This window comes from Anser anser (assembly GCF_964211835.1).
Source record: "Anser anser genome assembly, chromosome: 4".
Taxonomy (NCBI): domain Eukaryota; kingdom Metazoa; phylum Chordata; class Aves; order Anseriformes; family Anatidae; genus Anser; species Anser anser.
In genome coordinates this window covers 15,689,405-15,711,651 of record NC_139724.1, presented here as the reverse complement: position 1 = coordinate 15,711,651, position 22,247 = coordinate 15,689,405, and the positions used below count along the sequence as shown (strand labels likewise).

General features: G+C 44.4%; 1 protein-coding gene and 1 long non-coding RNA gene across 6 annotated transcripts in view; one reads left to right on the top strand and one right to left on the bottom strand.

Annotated features, from left to right (window-relative positions):
- The window catches only part of SLC4A4 (solute carrier family 4 member 4), a 229,489-nt gene that overhangs the window by 183,323 nt on the left and 23,919 nt on the right, over window positions 1-22,247 (top strand). For all 5 annotated transcript variants that reach the window (XM_083835258.1, XM_083835255.1, XM_083835256.1 and 2 more), the window contains 5 exons: window positions 4,580-4,851; window positions 10,326-10,396; window positions 15,337-15,525; window positions 18,155-18,268; window positions 18,880-19,041. In XM_083835258.1, the coding sequence (XP_083691384.1) occupies window positions 4,580-4,851; window positions 10,326-10,396; window positions 15,337-15,525; window positions 18,155-18,268; window positions 18,880-19,041 (808 nt within the window). The remainder of the gene's footprint in view (window positions 1-4,579; window positions 4,852-10,325; window positions 10,397-15,336; window positions 15,526-18,154; window positions 18,269-18,879; window positions 19,042-22,247) is intronic.
- Window positions 1-22,247, bottom strand: part of LOC310899192 — an 80,011-nt gene that overhangs the window by 37,791 nt on the left and 19,973 nt on the right. Inside the window, exons 3-4 of the long non-coding RNA XR_014584058.1 lie at window positions 17,138-17,196; window positions 1,384-1,500 (exon numbers count right to left, since the gene is read on the bottom strand). This is a non-coding gene — a long non-coding RNA (uncharacterized lncRNA). The remainder of the gene's footprint in view (window positions 1-1,383; window positions 1,501-17,137; window positions 17,197-22,247) is intronic.

The window sequence follows — 22,247 nt, the reverse complement described above, 5'->3', positions numbered from 1 at the left end:
GAGACTTCAGTGCTATCACATCTGAGATTTTCACAGGCACGTGTACCCCCGAGCACTGCCCGGTGTGTGGGTGCGCATCTCCATTGGGCCTCTTGGAAATGCTTTGCCAAGTCTGCGCTCAATGAGAAGTCTGCGCTACTTTCAGTTAGTGTGCTTGTTCCTCCCTGACTGCTGCATATGTTTTCCTGATTGCTGTGTTTCCCATCACAGCAAAGGAAGCAATTCCAACCCTCAGGGATTTCCCTAACAGGATCCCTTAGGTCTCCAGGTTACCAAAAATTTGTCCTTAAATTAGTATTCATTTGAAGTAATTGCTGTAACTAGTAAAAGTACCTATGATGTAAACAGCTACACAACTCTGTTTGTTCCCAGAATTCCTAGGTGGAGTTGTGCTGCATTAAATGCTTCTGCTTTTTTTTGTCTTTTAACTAGCATAAAGAGGTTCTGCTCCCTCCTAACAGCGTTAGCACATATGCTGTGCTAACAGCTGAAACCCAGAGCTAAGGGGAAGCCTGTTCTATTAGGTGTTCTCATTTGTTATTTCCATATCTGCAATGCTGGGAAAATATAATGAGAATCCCTAATGGAATCAGCATATTCATTGGTAACTTTACTTGTAGGACTACTGATATTTTGGAGGGTGTTTAGAAAATAGATAACATTGAGTTATACAGAAAATACCCCAGATCTCATGGCCCTCTTTTCACCCATCAGGGAGAGTTCACAACATCGCAAATACTTGTATTGCAGGACAAAAAATCAAAGGCTTTTGGATTGGTGTTGCTGAGCTTTCTTTCAAAAGCAGTCACCCATTATGTGGAACATATCTTGTTCCAATTGTAGTTATTTTTAGAAAATGGCTATTGAATTACTAAGATAAACATGGCTGCAGGTTGCAATAAGGCAGGAGGTATGGTACAGGACTGGCTCTTTAATCTCCTTCTTCATTACACGTGGGCTATGTGGGTACTTATTCAGAAATAATTGAGCAGATCCAATATTACCGTGCCTTTCCTATGAAAGCCCTACACATCAGAAAAGTCTTCTGAGGTACAGAGCTTCTGGAAGGCAGACAGTATTTTTACACGTGATCCCACTTACACAGTGATACAGTGGACTCCTTTGGAGTGAGCTGTTTTCATCTGGTTACTAAACTCCATTGATAATGCTTGTGGCAGCATAAGCTGTGTGCGCAAATGTCCTGCAACTTGGGGTGAAATGGGCACAGTCTGATTCTTGTGCCACACTGTCAAAACTAGTGCTATTTTAATCAGTATTATTGGGTTTGAAGAGCCCATTCTGGCTTCATTAGAGCCATATTTATACCAATACAGGCAGAGGTTCATCTTGGACTCGAGGATGCCAGGGAGAGACTTCTTGCACCTTAAAATGGTATGCTGTCTCCTCCTGCCTGGCTCTGGGACTGCCGTTGTCCTTGGCACTGTCTGCACAATCATGTCCTGTTTGTGTCTGGTTTGCAGGTCTGCCCAGGTGCTGCACCTGGAAGAAAAAAAAAGCAAGATGGAAAAAAACTTCCAGTGGCTTTGGGAGGGAGAAGGTGGTTATTTTTAACTAGAGGAGGAGGTGGTGGTTATAAAAGCTATTGTCCTAACAACCTGCTGGAGCAGAAGGGCAGGATTTTTTTGAGGGACTCTTTCTCACAAGGAAATTGGAATCAAGTACTCTGATTTTCAATAATGCATTTGTGGTTGTTCATATTCACAACACCCTGTTTCCTGCTGGGAGCAAAATGAGAAAGACCTCCCATCTACTGATTCATTTAAAGAGTGTGTGTTTGTACAGATACCTAAGAAAGCCTCTGTTGAATGACAGCAAGCATTCCCAAAAGCAATTCAGAACACATCACGATCAGGTCTTCATTAGTAGCACAGTGCAGTTGTGTATTGTCCTATTCTGCAGATCCCATCCTATTTCTCTGCTCTCCTCCCCCCATTTGGTGTAGTAAATCAAACATTAAAACTCTGCTTTGAAGAATTTGGTTGGCAATATATAATAAAACACTTAAATTTGAATTTAACCTCAGTTTGCTGCTGATTAAGTTAAAGAACTGAGGACTTAGGTTACTCTCAGTTATCACCCTAACGACCAGGTAAGTTGCCTAGGCCTGGTGCTCCCATCTTACAGCATGGTGTCAGCCCATTTGGGCTGGGAGCAATGGGAATATACTCAGCCACCCTGAAAAGCACTCCCAGCCCTTCTGCCTTCCAGACACAAAAGAGGGGTGTTTGGAAATTATCCTCTGCAGGGATGCCAGAAAAAAAATGAACCAAGGACGAAGTGTTTCTTCTGCTGTATTCTGTACATGAAATGTCCTGTGCATTTTCATTTGCTTTGTAAGTTTCAGAAGTGCTGTGGGAGTTTGAGGGGTAAAAACAAAATAGTTCAAAACTTTCGAACTTCTTGAATAGGGTGCTGTCAGGACAATATCTGGGCTTCTGCCAACCATCTTCTTCACACTTGTCAGATGGACAACAGTTACTTCTCTCTAAGACACCGAGTCTGGATATTTCAGAGATCTGCCACTGGGATCTTTTTTTCCCCTTCTCTTTTTCTAAATCATCACTATTTCTTGCTTGCTCCTTACTCCTCTTTCCAGGTCAGACTCTGTGTGAGAAGGCTGCAGCCCTCTCTGAGATTTTTGTCTACAATAAGGAGAAAACATTACGGAGACTTGTTTTGAATGCAGATGCCCGACACTGTCTGAGCCTACATGACATCGACCCAGGATCCTCACAGAAATGCCCAGTAGCAAGCCTTTACCTGGGACCTTGACTAGTCTTCAGCATTTTCTCCAATTTTACAATTACGAGGTTGTAGTTTCCCCTGTTTAGGTGTAGTTCCCTCTGTTCAGGTACTCTTCTCCACTCTGCAGTTTTATACCGTACACTATAAAATTGTCCTCAAGCCCCTCTGTCTGCCAGCATTTCTGCTGGGGATGGGGTAGGTGCTGGGTGAATCCCAGAGCACAGTACCAAACTGCTGCAAAGTTCAATGCCCGTGGACGAATGCTGACAAAAGGTAGAGGTGCGTAAACAGCACACCGAGTCAGACCACATCTATTTGGGTCACTCCGACTCCTGGAAATAGTGTGTAAAAGCACGTACATAGGCGATGCAAGGTTACTTTTCACTATTACTACAGGAAGTCTGAGGGAGTCCATCTGCAGTGGGGACTTGAATATACAGTAGAACCAGCTTGTTGCCAGTTCTGAAGGCATCCTGTTTTGCCAGGTTGCAACTGCTCTGCCAGGTGTTTTGCCACTGAGCTAAAACCACCCTTAGTGCTAGGAGCTAAGCCATCCCTGAGGCACTCACAGTGCTCAGGAGGAGCTGATGCTGACCAGCGCCTTCCCTCTCAGCGCAAACAGGCCTGGAAGCGTTTGTCTTCAGGGCCATCTAGCAATTTCCTTCTCTCTCATGCCTTTGAGAGTGACTTGAAGTTGCTTTTATGCTGTTATGTTTCAGAGCTGTGGGTGGTTATCTGGTGTAGCCTGCATTCCTAAGGTGTTTTGAAGTGGGCTTTTGCTCCTTTTATTTATTTATTTTTTAAGGAAAGTTCACAGGGAGAAGTGCTCAGGTTGTTGGGGGAAAGAAAGGATAAACTCCCGGGCTCTGTCTCCTCTCCACAGCTTTTCAATACTGTCAGAGACTTTGCTCTGAGACTTTCCACTGAAACTGTCTTCCTCCCCTTCCTTTGCACACTGCAGTCTGGCAGGGCAGGGCTACCTGGCTTCCACGAAAAAACAGCTGGCTATTCTGGCTGGGGCTTGGCCCTGCTTCCTCCAGCTCCTTTTCCCAGAATGGTCAGTAATCTCCTTGGCAGCGCCTTACCTTCTTTGCTGTTTGATTTTCTTATTTCTTTGGGCTTAAAAGCCTCCCTTTGAACTTGGTGCTGTTAGGATATGGCAGTCTTAAGCAGCAAACAAGGGGCAAACAAACTTCCCAGGAAGCAATGATACGGTTCACCCCATCATCCCCAGCAGCGTGCCACATCCTGGCACCAAGGGCTGGTCATTTTCTGCTTTGTGTTTCTTTATGTGCTGCTGGTACTTTTCTGAGATAATGTAAGGGCATGAGACATGGAAATGCGGTCTCCTGAGTGGGAGGCTTGGCAGGAAATTGCTTTTCTAAAGGAGGTTTGTAAACTGTGGTTACATCTTCATCTGGTGGAAGGCTGTCTGAGTTCAGCTGCTCTTGGGCTGGACAGCTGGATGTTTGGGCCTTTACAACTCTGTGTGTCTTTGCCAAAGGAGGATTTGTCCTGGGAAGCCTAGAAAGAGCTTGAATTCATTGGTAACATTTAGCAGTGGAGGTGGAAGCAAGACTGATCACTTGTGCAAGCTTTTCTGCCACCTCAGCTATTAAACTGTACAAGGTACTTGTATGGAGTTGACTGGCTGAAAACAGAGCTTAGCACTTGGGAACACTTTCGTTTAGTCTAAATACGGCCAGGTCCCAGAGTCCACACATTCTTCCACTTCTCACTAGAAAGTGCAATTCTGTATGAATTTATCTAATCCTTGATATTTTCCTTTCCTGCCACCACTGTTTTGTTGCAGAGACAATGATTTTGACTACCTGGAGTTTCGTCTCTGGATTGGCCTTTGGTCAGCCTTCCAGTGTCTCATTCTTGTTGCTACTGACGCCAGCTTCCTGGTCAAGTACTTCACACGCTTCACCGAAGAAGGTTTCTCCTCCCTTATTAGCTTCATCTTCATTTATGATGCTTTCAAGAAGATGATCAAGCTGGCAGATTATTACCCGATCAACTCCGAGTTCAAGGTGGATTATATCACACATTTCTCTTGTGCCTGTGAACCACTGGGTCCAGGTAAGAGAATGTTTTATTGGCCCTCCAATTTGCAGACAGAACATCTCATTTCTGTTGTTTTGTTTTGTTTTTAAATTGTGCTGTGGCCCAGATAATAATGTGGTAGATTAATCCTTTATCAGTTTTCTTCAGGTATCCCATCTTTGCTTTATTTTCAAGCTGAGGGATGTATTTCACCCTAAGTGCCAACTGGAATTTCTTTCTAGCCAACCTTTCTGGCACTCCTCATGTGAGCACTGTTAAGAGCGGAGAAGCTCTCTCTGTACCTGTGTCTCCTCACATCCCTGTGGCCATTAATTCTGAGCAGCATCCCTCTGAGAAGCCTGTGAAGGGTCAGAAGTGATGGCTAGGTCACTGCCAGGGTGCTTAGGTCACTCCTGATATCTACTGTACCATTTTGACAAGTGCAGGAGCTGGATTTATTCAGGGCGTTACCCAAACACGGGCGGTTTTGCACCTTTTGGCTGTGTATGAGTGGAAAAGCATGAACAATTCCTCATTAGAGTGGAAGGGAAATATATCCATCAGTTTAGCCTATCGCTAGAGCGTGGGCCGCAAGGCAAGCATAGCCAGAATACGTATAGATCTGGCAATACAACCGGGAACAAAAGGTTACAAAACCCAAATACAAACAGAAGCATGCTGGCTGTTACCACTAGGGAAGTTGTAACCAGTCCTAGGATTCTTCAAACAATGAGGACTGAGTAAGAAACTTGGTTTGTACTCAAAGTAAACTTCAGGTTATCTTGGCGTACCTGCCAAACAGGAAAAGCATCTGGCTGCTGCTAGCTGCCTCTTTGCAGGAGGTGTGAGGAACTGGATCCATATAAACTGTGTGCTTACATTAGTTATTAAATGCGCAGTCACTGCAAGCACTCAATGCTAGTCTAATTCTGCTTCCATCTGAATGGCAGGGTGCTTTCTCTCTTGGTGGCTGAATGGGTAGGCCAGTTATGTCTCTCTCTAACCAGGCAATGCTGGAACAAATGTCTCAGTTTCCCAAATGAATGCCCAGGGCACAGACCCACCGCACAGGGCAAATGTAGCAGTACAGCTCCAATGTGAAGAGGAAACGGAGCATGTGGCAGAAACCCACATTTTTTGTTTCATTTTGTAACAGATTTGTGCCCAGAAATGCAATCTTGATCTTTACCTTCTAAGCAAGTGGTGGGAGGATTAGCATGTGTTGTTTGATAAGGTCCACAGACCCTTACTGCCATGATGCTCTTTTCATCTTTTCTGCCTCCTAGCCAGATGTTTGTTTCAGAGAGTAAAAATGACTTGAAATCAAGCATTTCCCAAAGCCTTGCTTGATGTTTCTATGTAGTCACAGCAGAGGTTTCACACACAGTGGAAGTCTGGCTTCAGTGGGCACTTGTGCATGCATATGCACGCATGCACCCTTACATCTGCGTGCGAGGTCCCAGGTCTTAGTGCCAACCCCACCACATCTCGCCCTAGGCAGGGCTGGGCCAGTAGTTGAGCACGGTGGGCTTAGGTCTCCTGAAACAGGAGCGGTGGACCCCTTGCTGGGCTTGAGGCAGTGGATGGATCCTGCTGGCTGCATCATCTGGGACTTTATCAGGAGGGTGGAATAGTCTCATCTTCAAATGTTTCTTCCTTAGTTTTTCAAGTAACACTGAATAAACCTTGAATAGGAAGAGTGAGCGCGTAATACTGGACATACAGACAGCAATCTGTACATGTAGCCCTCCGGGCCGTCTCTTCAGACACACCAACTACTCCTGCATAGACCTGTGCAAGTCTGTGGCACCTCAGGCATGAAGACTAGCAGTATGAGTAATGTCTGAGTTTCAAAAGCTGCCAAAGTTGAGGGAGCAGATTGGAAACAACAAACTATATTGGAACAGAGCAGCAAACAGTGATCCTATATTTAAACTCAATCTAAAACAAGCTGGAAGAAGCCTTGTGCAAGTTGCTGGGGTTAAGGTATTCACAGAGCTAGTGACAGTAGATGGGCCCTTCTGCTGTTTTTATCCTTTGGTTGGGGACAGTTCAGCACCGTTCACGGGACTGAAGTACGCTGATGCACACATATTTGTATAGCCATGTCTGTGGATAAACCAAGACAGCACAAATTTAATGCCTTCTCCTTACGAAAAGGCAGCTTTCCACATCAGCTGCTCATCATCACAGTTACAGAGGAAGTTCTCTCTCCTGCCATGCAACAGGTATCAGCAGCAAAGTCGCAGACAACAGCCAGGAAACAACCTAAGCTAAATGCTTTCAAAAAGGGTTCCACAGCTTCTCTTGGTTTGCTCATTTTTAAAGCTAATGCGTTGCTCTGTTTCCATACCTATAGACATGCAATAGGAGTCAGTCTGTAACATTTCATACACAAAATGGAAGTGGCCTCATTCTCCATGTTGTGCATTTCTTAATGTAGAAGCAGAATATCATTGTTGGTTTTCCAGGGTATTTCTACCTGCTCTGCATAGTGTTGGTGGCCATGCAAGGCTCAGGGCAATGGTGAATTGTGCCCCAGCAGCTGTGTGTATTGTTTGTCCTTTGGCTCTGAGGTGAACTCATTGAGGAGGATGCACAGCATAAGCAAGGAGTTCTGAATATAATCCGAGGAGTGCTCCAATCACAGCTGTATCATGAACATCTTCAAAACAAAGCTCAGGACTGAAAAGGCTGGTTGCAGATTTTGCAAGCAGATATCAGAAGCCCATTAGGACATCAACTACCATTTTTGAGAATATTTACCCCCCCGAAAGTTTGCGGGCTTTCTCTCATATATCAGGAAAAGGAATAAAAAGGCAAATGGCAGATCAGCGAAAGGGCATGCCTGATTCTAGGAAATGATGTGTAATGTGGTAGCAGGCGATTGCTTTCCAGTGTTCCTCCTATAGTGCAGATAATGTACGTTGCTGCTGGGGGTGTTATTAGCTGTGGCTGATAAGCTGTCAGAGGTTGTGCTGGGGACAAGGGGAGATTTTCTGTTTTTTTTTTTCTTTTTTCCCCTCCTCAAAGTAAGTGCAGGTAAAGCTGTATTGACTTTGTCACACTACAGCTGGCTGTTCTTCTCTCATACTCTGATTCAGGCTTTTTACAGCTGTCTTTAATCTCTGTCATTGAGATCTGGCGCCAGAGTCTTCACATCAGTGCTTAGCCTGCATTGCTCAGCTTCTGCACTGTGCTCTGCACGCGCTCCCGCTCACAGAGGCCTCAGGAGGCTGCACAGCAGCATCTCACCAGCCCCATCACGCCTTCTGGGGGCAGGCAGTTGTTTCTCAGCCCACTTGCAGGGCCCTGGGCAGGCCACCAGCTTGTGCGTGTTGCCACTGCTCATACGGATGCTGTTGTAATGATGTTCCCACAGACACGTTCTGCTGACAGTGGGGGAAGCCAGCCAGGCTGCCCGCCTCTAGCCTGCAATGAGCAGCGAGCAGGGACCAGATTTAGGTAAGCGTAGGAAGTACCATCACCGAAGATGCCCTACAAGAACTTCAGAGCAGTCGAAGCCACTCTATGTGTGGGATACGCAGGTCTCCCACCACACAGAGCTGTCCTCCAGATTTTCTTGGTTTATCTGGCAGGGTGCTAACTCGCTGGGAGTGTTTGGGTCCCTCGGGGTTGCTCCGTCACAGAGTTCGCATGTCATGCCACTGCCCATGTTTTGGAGAAGGTGAGGAATTTTTTTTCATTTAGGGCCAAATGGCCATTAGTTCAGGTGTGTAGGAGGACATCGCACAGGACCTTAAAGTAATGCCTTTGAAATCACTGATGGGATTTTTGCGTGCTCTGGAAATAATTAAACAGTGTGCCATGCAGGGGCTTCCCTTTGATCCCTGTACCTCCAGTCTGTGTCTTTGAGCAAACATTCACTGTTTTATAATGTGGGTGGAGAACTTTAAACACAAAAACACACTTCATCCACTTTCAGGAACGTTATCATCCACATAGCAACTAGTCAGAGCTGGAGTTAAAAGGACAGCTGCAGAAAGTTTCTCTGTGTGCCAACAGAGAAATCAGAAGCAGCAAAAGAAATCCTCTGCACTCTTGGTGCATTCTGGGGAGGAAAAAAAAGAGAAGAGAGATTTTTAGATTTTGCTGACACTGTGCGTTCCTGTGATATCACACAGGAGTGGAGCAGACAGCGAGGCAGGGAGGCCCTCTGAGGCTGGAGTATCTGGCAAAGCATAAAGGCTGTGTGCTTGTTGCTGGTTTTTTGGTACTGGTGTGACAGTGCTGCGACTCTTGTTGAACTCGCCATGCTGCATCTGTCTGCTCAGAGTGGACAAACTTTTTCTATACAAAAGGTTTTCTACCTGATCAGTCACGCCTCTGGAGAGAGTTTTGATGTGACAAGATGCCAGAAAAAGAACACAAAACACTGCATTAACCATCTCTTCTCAGACCTGATGTCTCCGGAAAAGGATTGCATCATTTTACAGGCTCAGCTCCATCCTCGTAGCATGGCTTATGGTTTGGCACAATTCTCATACCCAACTGGTGTCCTCGGGGTTAAAGAGTCCCTTGGCCACTCAGCATTTCTTTACCAGGCCTTTCTAAAGAGATTGGTGCTGTTGCAGGGAAGATGTCAGCACCAAAATCTACAGTTCTGCTTCCAGGCATAGCAAATTGATGTCTTGACAAGAATCATGAGATGTTACAAGGGTCTGGGAGGCTGCCTACATTTAATGTTGTTGTGCTAGTTATCTAGACCCCATTATGATTTCAGTAGTGTAAAAGGTGTGCACACTTACACTTTCTCCAGCTAAACAAATGTGCCCTATACAGTATTTTAACAGAACTTTAATATTGTTACCAGACATAGAAATACTTGCAAAATTTAAATAAAATGGGGGGACATAATTGACGAGCCTATTTTCAGGCAAGATTGCATTTCTAACTGAATTTTTAAATATAGATCATTTCTAATCCTATGAATACAAAAGGAAAACATGCAACTATGTCACAGTGTATGTCTCCCCTTTTTAGCAAAATAAATGATCTCTATCATGTTAATTACAAAAACTCTTATCTATTTTTTAAAGCCGAAAAGTGGGATTATGCCACATTCTGCAATGCATTTTGCTTTTCTTGATATTTTGAGGACGTATATAATCTTAAATTAATAGCTATGAGAATTCTGTATTCATTTTAATCCAGAAATTATTGGGAAAATACTGCAAAACCACAAAATAGTATGCTGTCTATCTATTTCTGTTATTTACAATGAACTCCAAAAAAAAAATCCCAGTTAATTTAGCTTTGAATTGTCTCCCTTACTCTTTTTTCCTTTTTGAAGTGACTTATGACTGTTGCTCTTGAGTCACTCCAAAAAAACACTTTTGACTCTTTGCTTGAGAAAAGAGATTGCAAATACTCTCTGCTGCTGCTTTACCAAGATGGAATAACAAATGATTTAAGAGCTTAAATTTGCTTTCTTTCTGGGCTGTTTCGACACCATGCTCTCAGTATTCTTTTTCTGTTCTCTCTTTCAGATAATAGCTCGTTATTTAATGGGACAACTGTGCCGTCAGCTGATGGGCTGCACTATTCCTCTGCCGAGATGGTAAGTGAGGCTTCTAGGAAGGCGGGCTTTGAAAACATCAGTGTGGTGTTTGGTGACTGGGGAAGAAATTGGAGCTGGCATCCCTCCATCGCTCATGCTTTCACTCAGCAAAGCGACAATATTTAAGCAGCAGGCCAGCCACAACAGCAAGAGAGGAAATTCTTACTAATTTTTTTTTTTAATGTTAAATAGAATCAACTGGCAGTCCCAAAATTGGGAAAAATTAATAGGTATTTATTCTGGTAGTGCTGTTCCAACCTTCCTTTGGGAACATGTCCTCCTATAACCTGGCAGTTTGTGGCCATGACCTTCCAGAGTGTTGACGTAAGAAAAGCTTGCACAGTTGAAACCGAGGGCAGCTTCCAACCCTGCTCTCCTCACTGAGCTGTGGTATGACAGAGCAAGCAGTTTACAGCTTGGTTTTATTTCAGCTGTTCCTTCCAGTGGCATTGATTGAAAGTGCAGTTCATGGGCTTCTTCGTAGTTCGCCACGAAATCTGCTGCCTGTTTTCACAATGTATTTCTCTTTCCCACTTCTGTATTTTACTTTTCTGTCTTAAAATACACCTTTGCAAGGACAGGGACTACAGTCTTGGAAGTCTGTAAGGAAGTGTTTCTGCTGGGCCAAAGAGATCAGTAACTGATCACATGAAGAAAATCCTTACACTGACACACACACCCCTTTGCCTGTGACACTATGAAAATGTTACACCGCACTTTATCCTCCAAGGATTTCTTGTAGTACCACATACAGAATACTATATGTGCAATTTGATATCAGTAATGGCTTGCGCATGGCGGCCTCTTTCTTGACACCAGTGTGGCCAGCCCTTCGTTTGGAAGGTCCTGTTTCTATCCTGTTCTTTGATTTTCTGTGGCTAGCACTGGCTTTTCTAGATTTCCCTCACATGGTGAGCTTTGGATGATGAGAAAGAAACAGATCTTGATAGGTTCAGATGCTTCTGTGTTTCATGCATAGGAAGCTGAGGGACAGAGTAGTAACCTTAGGCTGAAGAATACAGATCCTACTTGTCTGTATGTGGTGGCCACTCTTGTGTAGCGTCAGGTAGCTCAGCAGAAAGGGAAGGGTTTCTGGGCTTGGCATGCTGTGCAGGACCACTTCAGGCACTGGAAGTTAGACATAAACCTGAAGGAAAGGGCATCCCCCAAGGTCCCAAAAGGGTCGGCAGCAGCATGAAGAAATAGAAGCGAGGTCTCCTGATGCTGCACCTGATGTGCCCTTTACTGCTCCTTGCCATCTTCCCAGCCCCACCTCTGTCAGCTTGCTGTGGTTCTGAGCATCTGAGTTCACCGCTTCTGGAAGGGCTGAAAGTGAGGGACTAATTGTTCAGCTGCCCGTCACACAAAATAATGCTTGGGGAAATGATGAGCAGCCCCAAGCTCTCATACAATGCCAGCTGTCAGGACGCCTAAATCCACCTGTCAAGAAGAGAGTGCCAGTTGCCACTTCTGTTTCATTAATAAGAACGACTCTTCTCATTATTTGTGGATTTAGCATTTGATTGACAGTCTCAGGAGAGAAGAGGCATGCATTAGAGGAAGGCAAAGAACCAAACTCAGGCCGGGAGACAAGAAAAAAACCCAACAAGTTGTGTTTCCCAACTGTCCTTTGTCGGAACAGTAGTTTTGACATCTCAGCCCTCCTTCCCCAAAACCCCATTTTGTGACACCCTGCCTGCCACCCGGTAGGGCTGGAGGCAGCTCCTGTCAGACCCGATTGTATCTCTGGCTGATTTTGCAAAGAGCCGGGGGGCCATGCTGCCCCTGGAGGAACTGAACTCTCCTGCTTTAGCCCTGGTCCCTGCTGGAGAAGCGAGCCCCTGGCACAGAGCTTGGCTGTTTCCTTGCCTGTGGCAGAGCAAGCTGGGAGCCAGCACTATTTTTTTGTAGTTTCAAAGCAAAATGAATGTCCAGGGACAAGAGATGAGGGTGTTGCGAACAGGAAGAGCAGCCCTGCTACAAACCCCGCCAGACAGCTGGCCAGGGAGGTGAATGTGCTGTGACAAAGCAGGATCACTTTGGGGGGGGGGTCTCCTATAGCTGGCAGCTCCCTGATATAGGAAACAGCGCATCTCATCCATCCTCCTGTGCAGATGGCTTATCCATGGGCTTTCACTAAGGGACGGTTGTAGTACAAAGTCCTCTTCCGGTGCCCCAAATCCTTGTCCCAGCCTGAAAGCTGCAGCAGGAGAGCTCGCTAAATAGCGTATCCTGGTGCTCAGAGCAAAGACAACCCAAGTAGTCCTGGAGTTTTCCAGCTATTTACAATCTGCTGGTTGGCCCTGTATTTGTGTGCTGCCTTTTGTACGCCTGTCAGTCTCAAATAAGCTGCCACCCAAATGTTTGGGTGGCGGCGAGCACTTCCAGGAGGGGCCACCAATTCATTTAGGTAGTAGGGTTGTGGGAAAAGGGATGTCCTCTTGTTTCTGCTCTTTGGTATCCCAAACAGCAATCTTAACTATTGAACGCTCTTTGGGTTTTATTTCTGTAGCTCTAAAAATGCAAGTGCCGGTGGTTTAACTCTGTGGGAGGTATGCACGCAAATGCACGGTGCGCAAAGTTTGCTCCCAAATACTGTTTTTTCTGATGTCTGCTCTCCCCTCTGGTGCAGCCATGAAGCCAACAGTCAGGGCAGACCTGCAGAAACCCTATTGATGAGGGACAATTTGGTGCTGCTTGGTGCCGCTGAGAGAGCAAATGTGTCGGCATCATGTCAAAACAAGAACATGGCTGGTTTTTTGTTGTTGTTGTTTTTTTTTTCCTCACTGCTATCACTGTCAGCACAATCATGCCTCAGTTTGGCTAGAGCTCTTTGGAGTCACAAAATTTGCTGAGGAAACTGAAGTTTATCACATGCAGCTTCTGACCACTTGATAACCATCCAGTGTTTGGAGGCATATGTGAGGTATTTTACAATATACCCACATGAACAAGATACTAATAGATACGAAATGAGTCCATGAAGCTTTAGTCTTCAGTGAGTACCTTCATTATTTTCAAGATTTCTAATATAACTTTGCTTAACTTACTTGTTGAAAATTTCCCTTATAAGCAACAGCATATTTTATATCCTACAGTTTGCCTAAAGAACGTGCTTTTCCTGGTAAATTGCATGTTAGTCTGAATTACTCTGTGCCCATATTTGCAATAAGTTTTCTACAGCTGAAGTATCTGGAGTAAAATAAGCTTTTCTCTCTGCGTTATTTATTCACTTAGAGTTTTTGTTAAATATCCATTATCTCTAATTTTACGGTTCCTGGGACTATGATTTCCTTCATTTGGGTTTTCATACAGAAACAGAGGAGTAGAGACAATGTGATTCTAAAAATCCCCGGACTGGCAGAAGTTTATAGGTACCTAAAATAACTTGAAACTTTTCTTGGTATTAACACACATGCTCTGAATTCCTAGTCTCCCCCACAACGGTGCTCTCTGGGTGCACCCAGAATAACCTCGCGAGCTCACTGCTTTGTGCACATTTGCAGTCTTGGCCTCTCGTGTATTTGTATTTGTTCTGTCCTCATGGCTCTGCTGATGTTATTATGAATTATACAGGCTCAGGGAGAGGAAAAGACACTTCCTCAGGCTCTGCTTACCTCAAGCATTAGGAAACAGATGATCATCTAACATGTCCTGTGTGGATCTGGATTCCACAATGGCGTTTTAAATACAAATAGTGCCTCCCTATCTGGCAACTGCAGTTGGTCATCTTTAGTAACAAAGTATTCAAATCAGGATGGAAGCTATTAAGGGAAATTCAAATGTGGGATCTTATTTGCTAGTACTGTAAGGAAGAGACCCTCAGCTCTTGCTGAAATGAACTGAAATGATTGTATTTGTGTACGCTGCATTGAACCCCAGCAGGTGAGCTGGTGCTGTAGGACATTTCTGCGGTTTTGAGCACATTTTACCAGCTTGGCAGAGACCTGCTCTGCCACTGCCCTACTTTGGTAATTCTTATACCCTGCTCAGGGACATTTACGGCATGCACTGTATCCAGAGTACTTTGCAGGTGGTATAGCAGAGAGTGAGGTTGGACATCAGCATCTTCCTGGCTGCTTTTCTGTAAACACAGGGGATTTGTTTTGTCTCCCAAAATTTGCAACCTACCAGCACAAGCTGAATTCAAGCAAACAAAAGGAAGCAAAGCTTAGTTTTGTTTGCTCAGCCTTCACTACCATAATGCCTGTCTTTTAGCCCAGGGCAATTGGTGCTGCTTGGTGGAGGTGCTCGGAGGAGCACCACCTAACTGCAGCGGCACAATGCTGGTTATGCAGAAGTTTCTTGCTGCCTGCAGGCATTAGGCAAGCTAAAGCCTTGTTTCTGTTAGGCAAGGAGAGCGATTTTCTGCTGTGGAAACTGTGCTCATCTTCATCCAAGAGAAGTACATTTGATTTTGGTGTTGCTTGTAATGAATGAGTTCTGCATGAAGTTTCTGATGTGGCACTTCCTCTCCAGAAAACCTAGAAATGTCCAGCAGACCACAGCTGAGGCAGACTTGGAATGGGGAGAGTGTCTGAAATACCTCTCTGAAGCTGGCAGTGTTTAGGTTTGATTGTCAGCCCAGACAGCGAGCACCTTGCAGTTGGAAATATGATGTGGAAAGGTACTTCATACACAAAATTGCTATGGGAAGAGATTCGACAGAGACCTTAGCTTTCTCCTTTTATTTATTGCCTATTCAAAAGATCTTCTTTCCAAGTTTGAAGGTGTAACCCCTGAGTTTGAAAGTTAACACCATCCTCTGTCTGGGTTAAAATCCATTCTGTCTGCCCCAAAGCACGGGGATTTTTAGCTTCTGTTCCATGCCTCCATTTTCTTCACAGTATTTTTCCTGATGGTCTGTCTCTGTTCCCATCGTAGTGTGGGCAGTGTTTATGTGAACATGGCATCATGGAAATGTTCCTTTTTTTCTGCAGTACAACACCACCATTGACTGGTCGTCTCTGACAAAGAAGGAGTGCTTGAAATATGGAGGACACCTTGTGGGCAACAGCTGTGATTATGTCCCTGACATCACCCTCATGTCTTTCATCCTCTTTTTTGGCACTTACACCTGCTCCATGGCCCTGAAGAAATTCAAGACCAGTCGCTATTTTCCAACCACTGTAAGTCTCTCCTTTCACCCTAGCAGTCTGTTTTTTTACTCTTTCAGAGTGCAAAGTTAAGCCGCCTTCCTCTTGGTGTAGTTGTCACACAGAGGGGCAAAAGCTTTTCAGGGAAGCCAGACTGCATTTGATGCAATAAAAAGATGGTACTGGTTAACCAAGGTATATCCTGGGTTTGCTTAGCTTTCACTCTCTGTGTTTCTGGAGGACACAGGTAAGTCAGCAGAAGAGCCAAAATGAGCTGTAATCTGTCATTGAGATGTGACGGTGATTTTAAAGGTACTGAAGACAACAATTCCAAGCGAAGATACTCAATAATGTAGTTTATCAGTCTTAAGAGTATTTCAGGCCTATATAGTTTCAGCTAGCTATTTTCAGAGCCAGATACAAAGCTCAATTTACGTACTGACTCTGGGGTAGGTTGGATGGACATTTTACAGAAATCAAATATGCCAAAGGGATGATTAATCAATGTCAGAGGTTTCCCTGTTTATAGCCTAAGGGGAATGTTTGGGGAGGACAAAAGAAGCCCTTTGCTCTGTCACTGAAAAGTGGGTAAGCTAGTGGTCTGTATAGCATAGAAGGGATGCATCTTTCATGTTAACAGGTAGCATTTGCAACACTCAAAAATGTAAAACTTGCCTACAGTCCATGTCTGGCATACCTTTTGTGGTAGGGACTTGAAGCAGAAATTTCATTTAATTTCTTAAGATCAGATGCAAAATAGGGATGTCCTGGTAACCTTTGCCTTGATTTAAACAAGATTTCGCTCAGACTTAGAGCCAACTTATATGCATCTCTCAAGTGCATCTGCTTATTCTGTCTTTGTCATGACAACTGTTCAATGTTCAAAGGCAGGGGAAAGAAACAAAAACAAACAAAAAACAGTCCTTTCAGCTGTGAGGGGATCATTTGAAACACACTAGACAAGTAGCTCTGCCCTCCCCAAGATTCAGCCTTTGCCAGTTTCATCAGTTTGCATCTGAAAGAAGACATGCATGTGAGCTTCTGTTTGTGTAACAAAAAGCCATGTTTGTGTAAGACTTGTCCCCCATTTTTGGCATTCTGACAGAATGGGATTTATCCTGCAAGGATTTTTATTTACTGTTTTGCTGTGTTACAATCGAACCTCTATTATTTTTAATAAAAAGGAAATGAATTCCATCTGTCCTGGAATGCCACTCAGTTTATCTGTAACTATGTGAACCTGGGAAGCCTGGAAGGAACAAATCCTTAAAGATCCTGCATAGCTCCAGACAAGCACAGTGGGGCCTGTCCGGTTTAGCTTCAGAGCCCAACCGGTGGCAGCTTTACACTGTGATATTGCATTGACTCGGGTAAAGTCGCACTCCTCAGAGTATGTAGAGGATTTAACCAAGAAACAGTTTCTCATCCTGTCTGTTTGGGTTGACCTATTACTTGAACAGAAAACAATGCCATTTCGAACTCTGCCATTTACATGGAATATCACATCTGTCTTGGAAATTTGAGTTTTCCATTTTCTTCAATTCCCCCCCCCCCCCTTTTTTTTTCCTAAATGTACATTGCAAAATCAATCCTATTAAAAGAATAGTATCTGGACATAACATATGTTTTTGTGAAAGGCACATACCTTAAGATTTCTGAGATGACACGAGAAGCTCAACTTGTATCAAAATGCAGTCTCTGTCCCTGCAGAGAAAAAACGTGAATATGAGAATCCTAAAGAATCAGAGATCAGAAGGCAAACAGGAGGAGACAATATTAAATAATGTGTAAAAATGTCACTATTTTTTTAGGCTCATTTGTAAATACTCAATATCTGTTAATGTTGGAAGCTGACCTTGAAGTCTTCCAGTAAGCAGTACGACCAGAATGAGAACATATGCAATTATTTAAAAAAGAAACAAACCTAAACCGTCTCAGAATTCTTCCCAAGACATTAAATAGTTCTCAACCATTACTTTGGCAGTTTGGCTAACCATAGCAATCAGTGGGCTGTCCTGGCCCCCCAAACACTCCGAGCCTCCCGTGTCCCTGCATGGTCCCCATATGCCTGAGCCTCAGGTTGGTGCTTGGCACCGACAGTCGGAGAGCAGTGCAAAGCGTGTGCTAGCGGCGGACTTGCTCTGCTCCCAGGCTTGCTCAGCACCTTGTCAGGAGAGGAATTGGGAGTCTCGAGTGAACTCCTCTCTCCCTACTTTTTCTAAATACATTTCATCTTGCACAGGAAGTTACTTATTAAAGAAAGGACCTCTTTTTCTTGATAGACTTGCATTGCAAGCTTTTCAGACTCCTAGGCCTCCATCCTGGTGGTTGTTGGCTGCTGTTGAAAGCAGTATCAGTAAGACTGTTCTGAAGAATTCATGTGGGAGTTTCTTACAAAAGCAGTTTTCTTTTTCCTTAGGCTTGTTTTCATACTTCCATTTAGGCTTAATTGTTTGGCCTTCAGACAACACAATGAAGTACCAAGGCGCATTTTGGGAAAATGGAATAAGACATTACAATGTGCACCTTTGTTTCTACGTAAAAAGAAATAATTAGTTTGTATTGCCACCAAATGCACACTTGGAATATCGCAGAGAATCTAAGGCATGGATAAAGTGGTGCCTCATAGTGCTAACTATTACGATATCAACTTCTGTTTCAGGCCAGGAAGCTCATCAGTGACTTTGCCATTATCTTATCCATTCTGATTTTCTGTGGAATAGATGCCCTGGTAGGTGTGGACACACCAAAACTAATTGTGCCAAGTGAATTCAAGGTATGTAATTGTCAGCTCATTTTGTGGGCTTTGGAATAGGTTCCCTTTTCCACCCATCTGCCCTGAATAAAATGCCCTCAAAACAAGAAAGTAGTCAGCTTGCTGGAAAGGACCATTTCACTCAGCTGATACCCTTTCTATTTGCTTTGGCTGGCTGATTTATCTCCTAAATCCTGCCTCCATACTTTGAACATAGGCCCAGCTTCTCCTACCTCCTTTGGGCTGGTGTAAGTTCTTGCATCGAGGACTCATGTGCGCTGGGTTATGTGCTCAGTCACCCCAGGGACACATTCCCTCGTTCAGCTCCTTGGAGGCATTTTGGAGAAGCTGCTCAAGGGTGCTTGCTGGCACGTTCCTCATACCCCCCCTTGTAACCTTGCTGCTAATCAGCTTGCAAAAGCTGGTCCCCTATAATCAATGTTTAATTATTAAGGACTGTTTGTTGCTGTTTCTGGGAAGGATTAAATTATCACAAACCTCAAGTGTCTCTCTGTAGCCTTTTAATGGAAGGAAAAGCCCTGTTGCTGGAAGTGTAAAGACATTTATACTATGATAATGTCACTCATATATTGCAGCGCTAACACAAGCTTTCCTTTCCTTGCCCTTAAAAGCCCACCAGTCCCGAGAGGGGTTGGTTTATCCCACCTTTTGGAGGGAACCCATGGTGGGTGTACCTGGCAGCAGCCATCCCTGCACTGCTGGTGACTATCCTCATCTTCATGGACCAGCAAATTACAGCCGTCATCGTCAACAGGAAGGAACACAAGCTCAAGGTGGGTGTGCTTGGTGTCTCGCATGTGTGCAAAGAGCTGTCCTGTGCTGCTTCTGTGCTAGAGATGGAGGAGGGCTTGCGGCAGGGCTGCATATACAGCATGGTTCAGCACGGACAGGAAAAAGAAGGAAGCCGCAGTATATCCACGAGGTCAGGATCTCACTCAGAAGAAAGCCTAATGAGGGAGGATGGTGCAGCACAAGCTGTAACCGTTAAAGGTAGAAAGAGCTGGGTGTGTGGATTTTTCTGCTGTGCTGGGTAATGCCTTGAACCCTGACACCAGGGAGTTTGAAGTTCAGTGTGGACGCCTGACACCCTTCTAATGATTGACTAATGATACCCTTGAGTATCCTCTTATGTCACTGTGTCGGGGGGGAAAGGATGAAAGTTAATTGTGGAATAAATAAACAGGCATGTGTGGATCTGCAGAGAGCATTCACTGCAGGAGCTCAGGTTTGCTGCTGGGAGAGCCCGCGTGCTTGAAAGGTCCTCTGCTCCAGCCCGAGCTGTGACCTGATTTTTCTGTGGACTGCATCCAAGCCAAAATCTTTCTCACCTAATCAAAACGGGCAAAGATTTTCCAGATCTGATAAGCCCCTGTTAGTGTGCTAATCGTAAGGCCAATGGGTGTTCCCAGAAATAGAATCATCAAACTGGCAGAACAAAGCTCTTTGTGTCACGGCCAACCCATACGTGAGGCTGTCAGCTGCTCCAAAGGGAGGTCTTGGTGTGCTGGGGTGATGGCAGAAACCCACCTCTGGTGGGTATGGCAAGAGATGGCCCAAGTATGGCAGCCGCGGTGGCTTTATGGTGCGGTAAAATACAAGAAATAAGCTGAAGAGATCTTGGATGTATCAAAGGTATAGCCACAGTTGGATGCTATTGAAAGAGAAGCTTTATATCCGCTGACATAGAACAGCCTAGGATGTAGTAATGTTTTTAAAATAAACTTTGCAGACCAGCGCTATGCAGGTTTTCATGCCTGTAGGGTTTTTGCTTTCCCTGCATGGTCAGTTCTATTGAAAAATATTAAATTCCTGTAAAAGAAGACTCTCCCTTCCTGCTAACAGCACACGTTTCAAGTGTTCTAACCTATGAGAGCAAAGACTTGCTCAAAACATGGCTAATGCTGGGTCATTGTTTAGCTAGCCAGTTCATCAGTTATACTGAGAGCTGTTGGAAATGTAGCTCTCCTGTGAGTCGAGCTCTTACTTGAAAAAGAGGAGGACGTTGCAGTTTGAATGGTCACTTGTGGGCATTAGACAATCAACGTGATTTAAGACTGACCTGGGGGACAGAGAGGGCATGGGAAAGGTTTGTTGTGCAGACTGACGACTGCTGGCTGACCGCTGTCTTGCAGGGCTGGATTGAAATAAACCTCAGAACATCACTTCTTGCCATCTGGAGCTGGGCAGTTAAAATTAACAGTGTGCCCACATCTTCCCCAGGGGGAGGCTAATCTTTACCCTGCCCTTGAAGCACACCATTAAGTGAAGGTGATTATGGAGGCAGGGTACAGCATAGATGTCTGCAAGTCTGTCAGACAGGGCTGTCAGCATACACTTGCTTTTTGCAGGTGTCTGATTTCCTCACCTGTATGTTCCCTGGACACGGCCTCAGTTTTAGGTACACTTGAGCCCTCACGATATGGCCTTCTGCTGCTACATGGATGTAACCATATCCACTCCAGTTATAGCAAAGCTGGGGAAGGCAACAAAAGACTGAAACCCAGGGATAATCCTTTCTTGTGCAGAGGGCATGCAACCTTCTGTCCAACATGTGTCCTCCTCCCCTCGGCCTTGCGGTTTCAAGGTGTACCTTCCCTCGTCTCTGCTTCAGCTTGTAGGTGCTGAACACAGTTATGCTATCAGCACTGGGTGTACTTTTTTAGTAACAAAGTATAAACATTCCCACAAAGTACTGTTTAAAATAAAAATTTGTTTCCTGCTTCCTTTGTTAGGGTTGTAAGAATATGCTTTTGTTTAAATGGGGGTTCACTAGTCCGACCCTGCAGCTCTGCACCAAAATATACATCACTACAGAAAATCTACCGTAGGCCCAAAAGAGGACTTTTTTTTTCTTCTTTTTTTTTTTTTTCTGGTGCCTTGTTAAAAGTATTGGCAGGGTGTTGCTGAGTGCTGCTGGCCAGCCAAGGTAAGCGGTACATGTATTAGGAAAACAATGAGTACTATTCAAAAGGAGTTAGATTGCTTTCCCTCTTAGGTCACCAAGTAGGTCTGGCTCATTTGTTCTTTCCAATAAAATCAAATTGAACAAGTTTAAAAAAAGGTTAATCTTCTTTAAAATATCAAACCTTAAAGATTTCTCTAGTATTTTTCTGAAGATCCCTTTCTTTGGTGGCTCTTCTGTTTCTCCATTTCTACTCTTGGCATTTGTGACTGGTGGATTTCCTGTGTTAGTCCGTTAAAGGATTTAAAAATAATAGATAAAAGCAATAAAAAGAGAGGTGTACGTTGTTTGGGAAAAGCTTTTTGTGGTAAATTCACCCAGTGTTTTGCTAGCAGGCACCAGTGTCTGATTCGGACAGAAATTATTCTCTTTCCAATCTCAGTTTCCACAGGAGTTTATTTTCAAGCCCATCTAAAGAACAGAGGTCTTTACGAGGGAGTAAAGAATGAGGGCAGCTTTCTCCTTTTGACAGGTGGTTGATGCAAGGCCATCAGCTGCTCTTGTTGCTTTCCCCAGGAAAGCATAAAGTTGGGTGTTCAGTACCCAGCGTGATCGGCAGTGCTCAGACCATTTGCAGTCCTGACTGAGATTCTACAGTTGCTTCCTATCTTAAATATAGGAGTTCAGATCTTGCTCTGAGATAGGAAATGGTAAATGTTACCTTTTGGCAGGCACCATATACCTGTAAGATTGCTTTCAGGTAGGTTTCATTAAGTCATTACATTGAGAGTTATTTTACAACAGCTGCTTAAAACTAAAATTAGGCTTTGGGCTGGTTTTTTGAAAGGGTGGTTTGGGTGTTTGAATCTCTGTGCATATCCAAGCTGTCACTCACACAAACGTGAGATGACTTGGCACATAAAGGAACTGTTCTAGTTCCTGATGCCAAATGAAAAAACACTTGGAAATGGAAGGAGCTGTTGTACTTGGAAGAAAACAAGGGACCCGGAGGAGGAATTGTGAACAACTTTGTTCTCCATCGTACAGAAGTGTGCTCTGACTTTTGGAAGTGGCCCC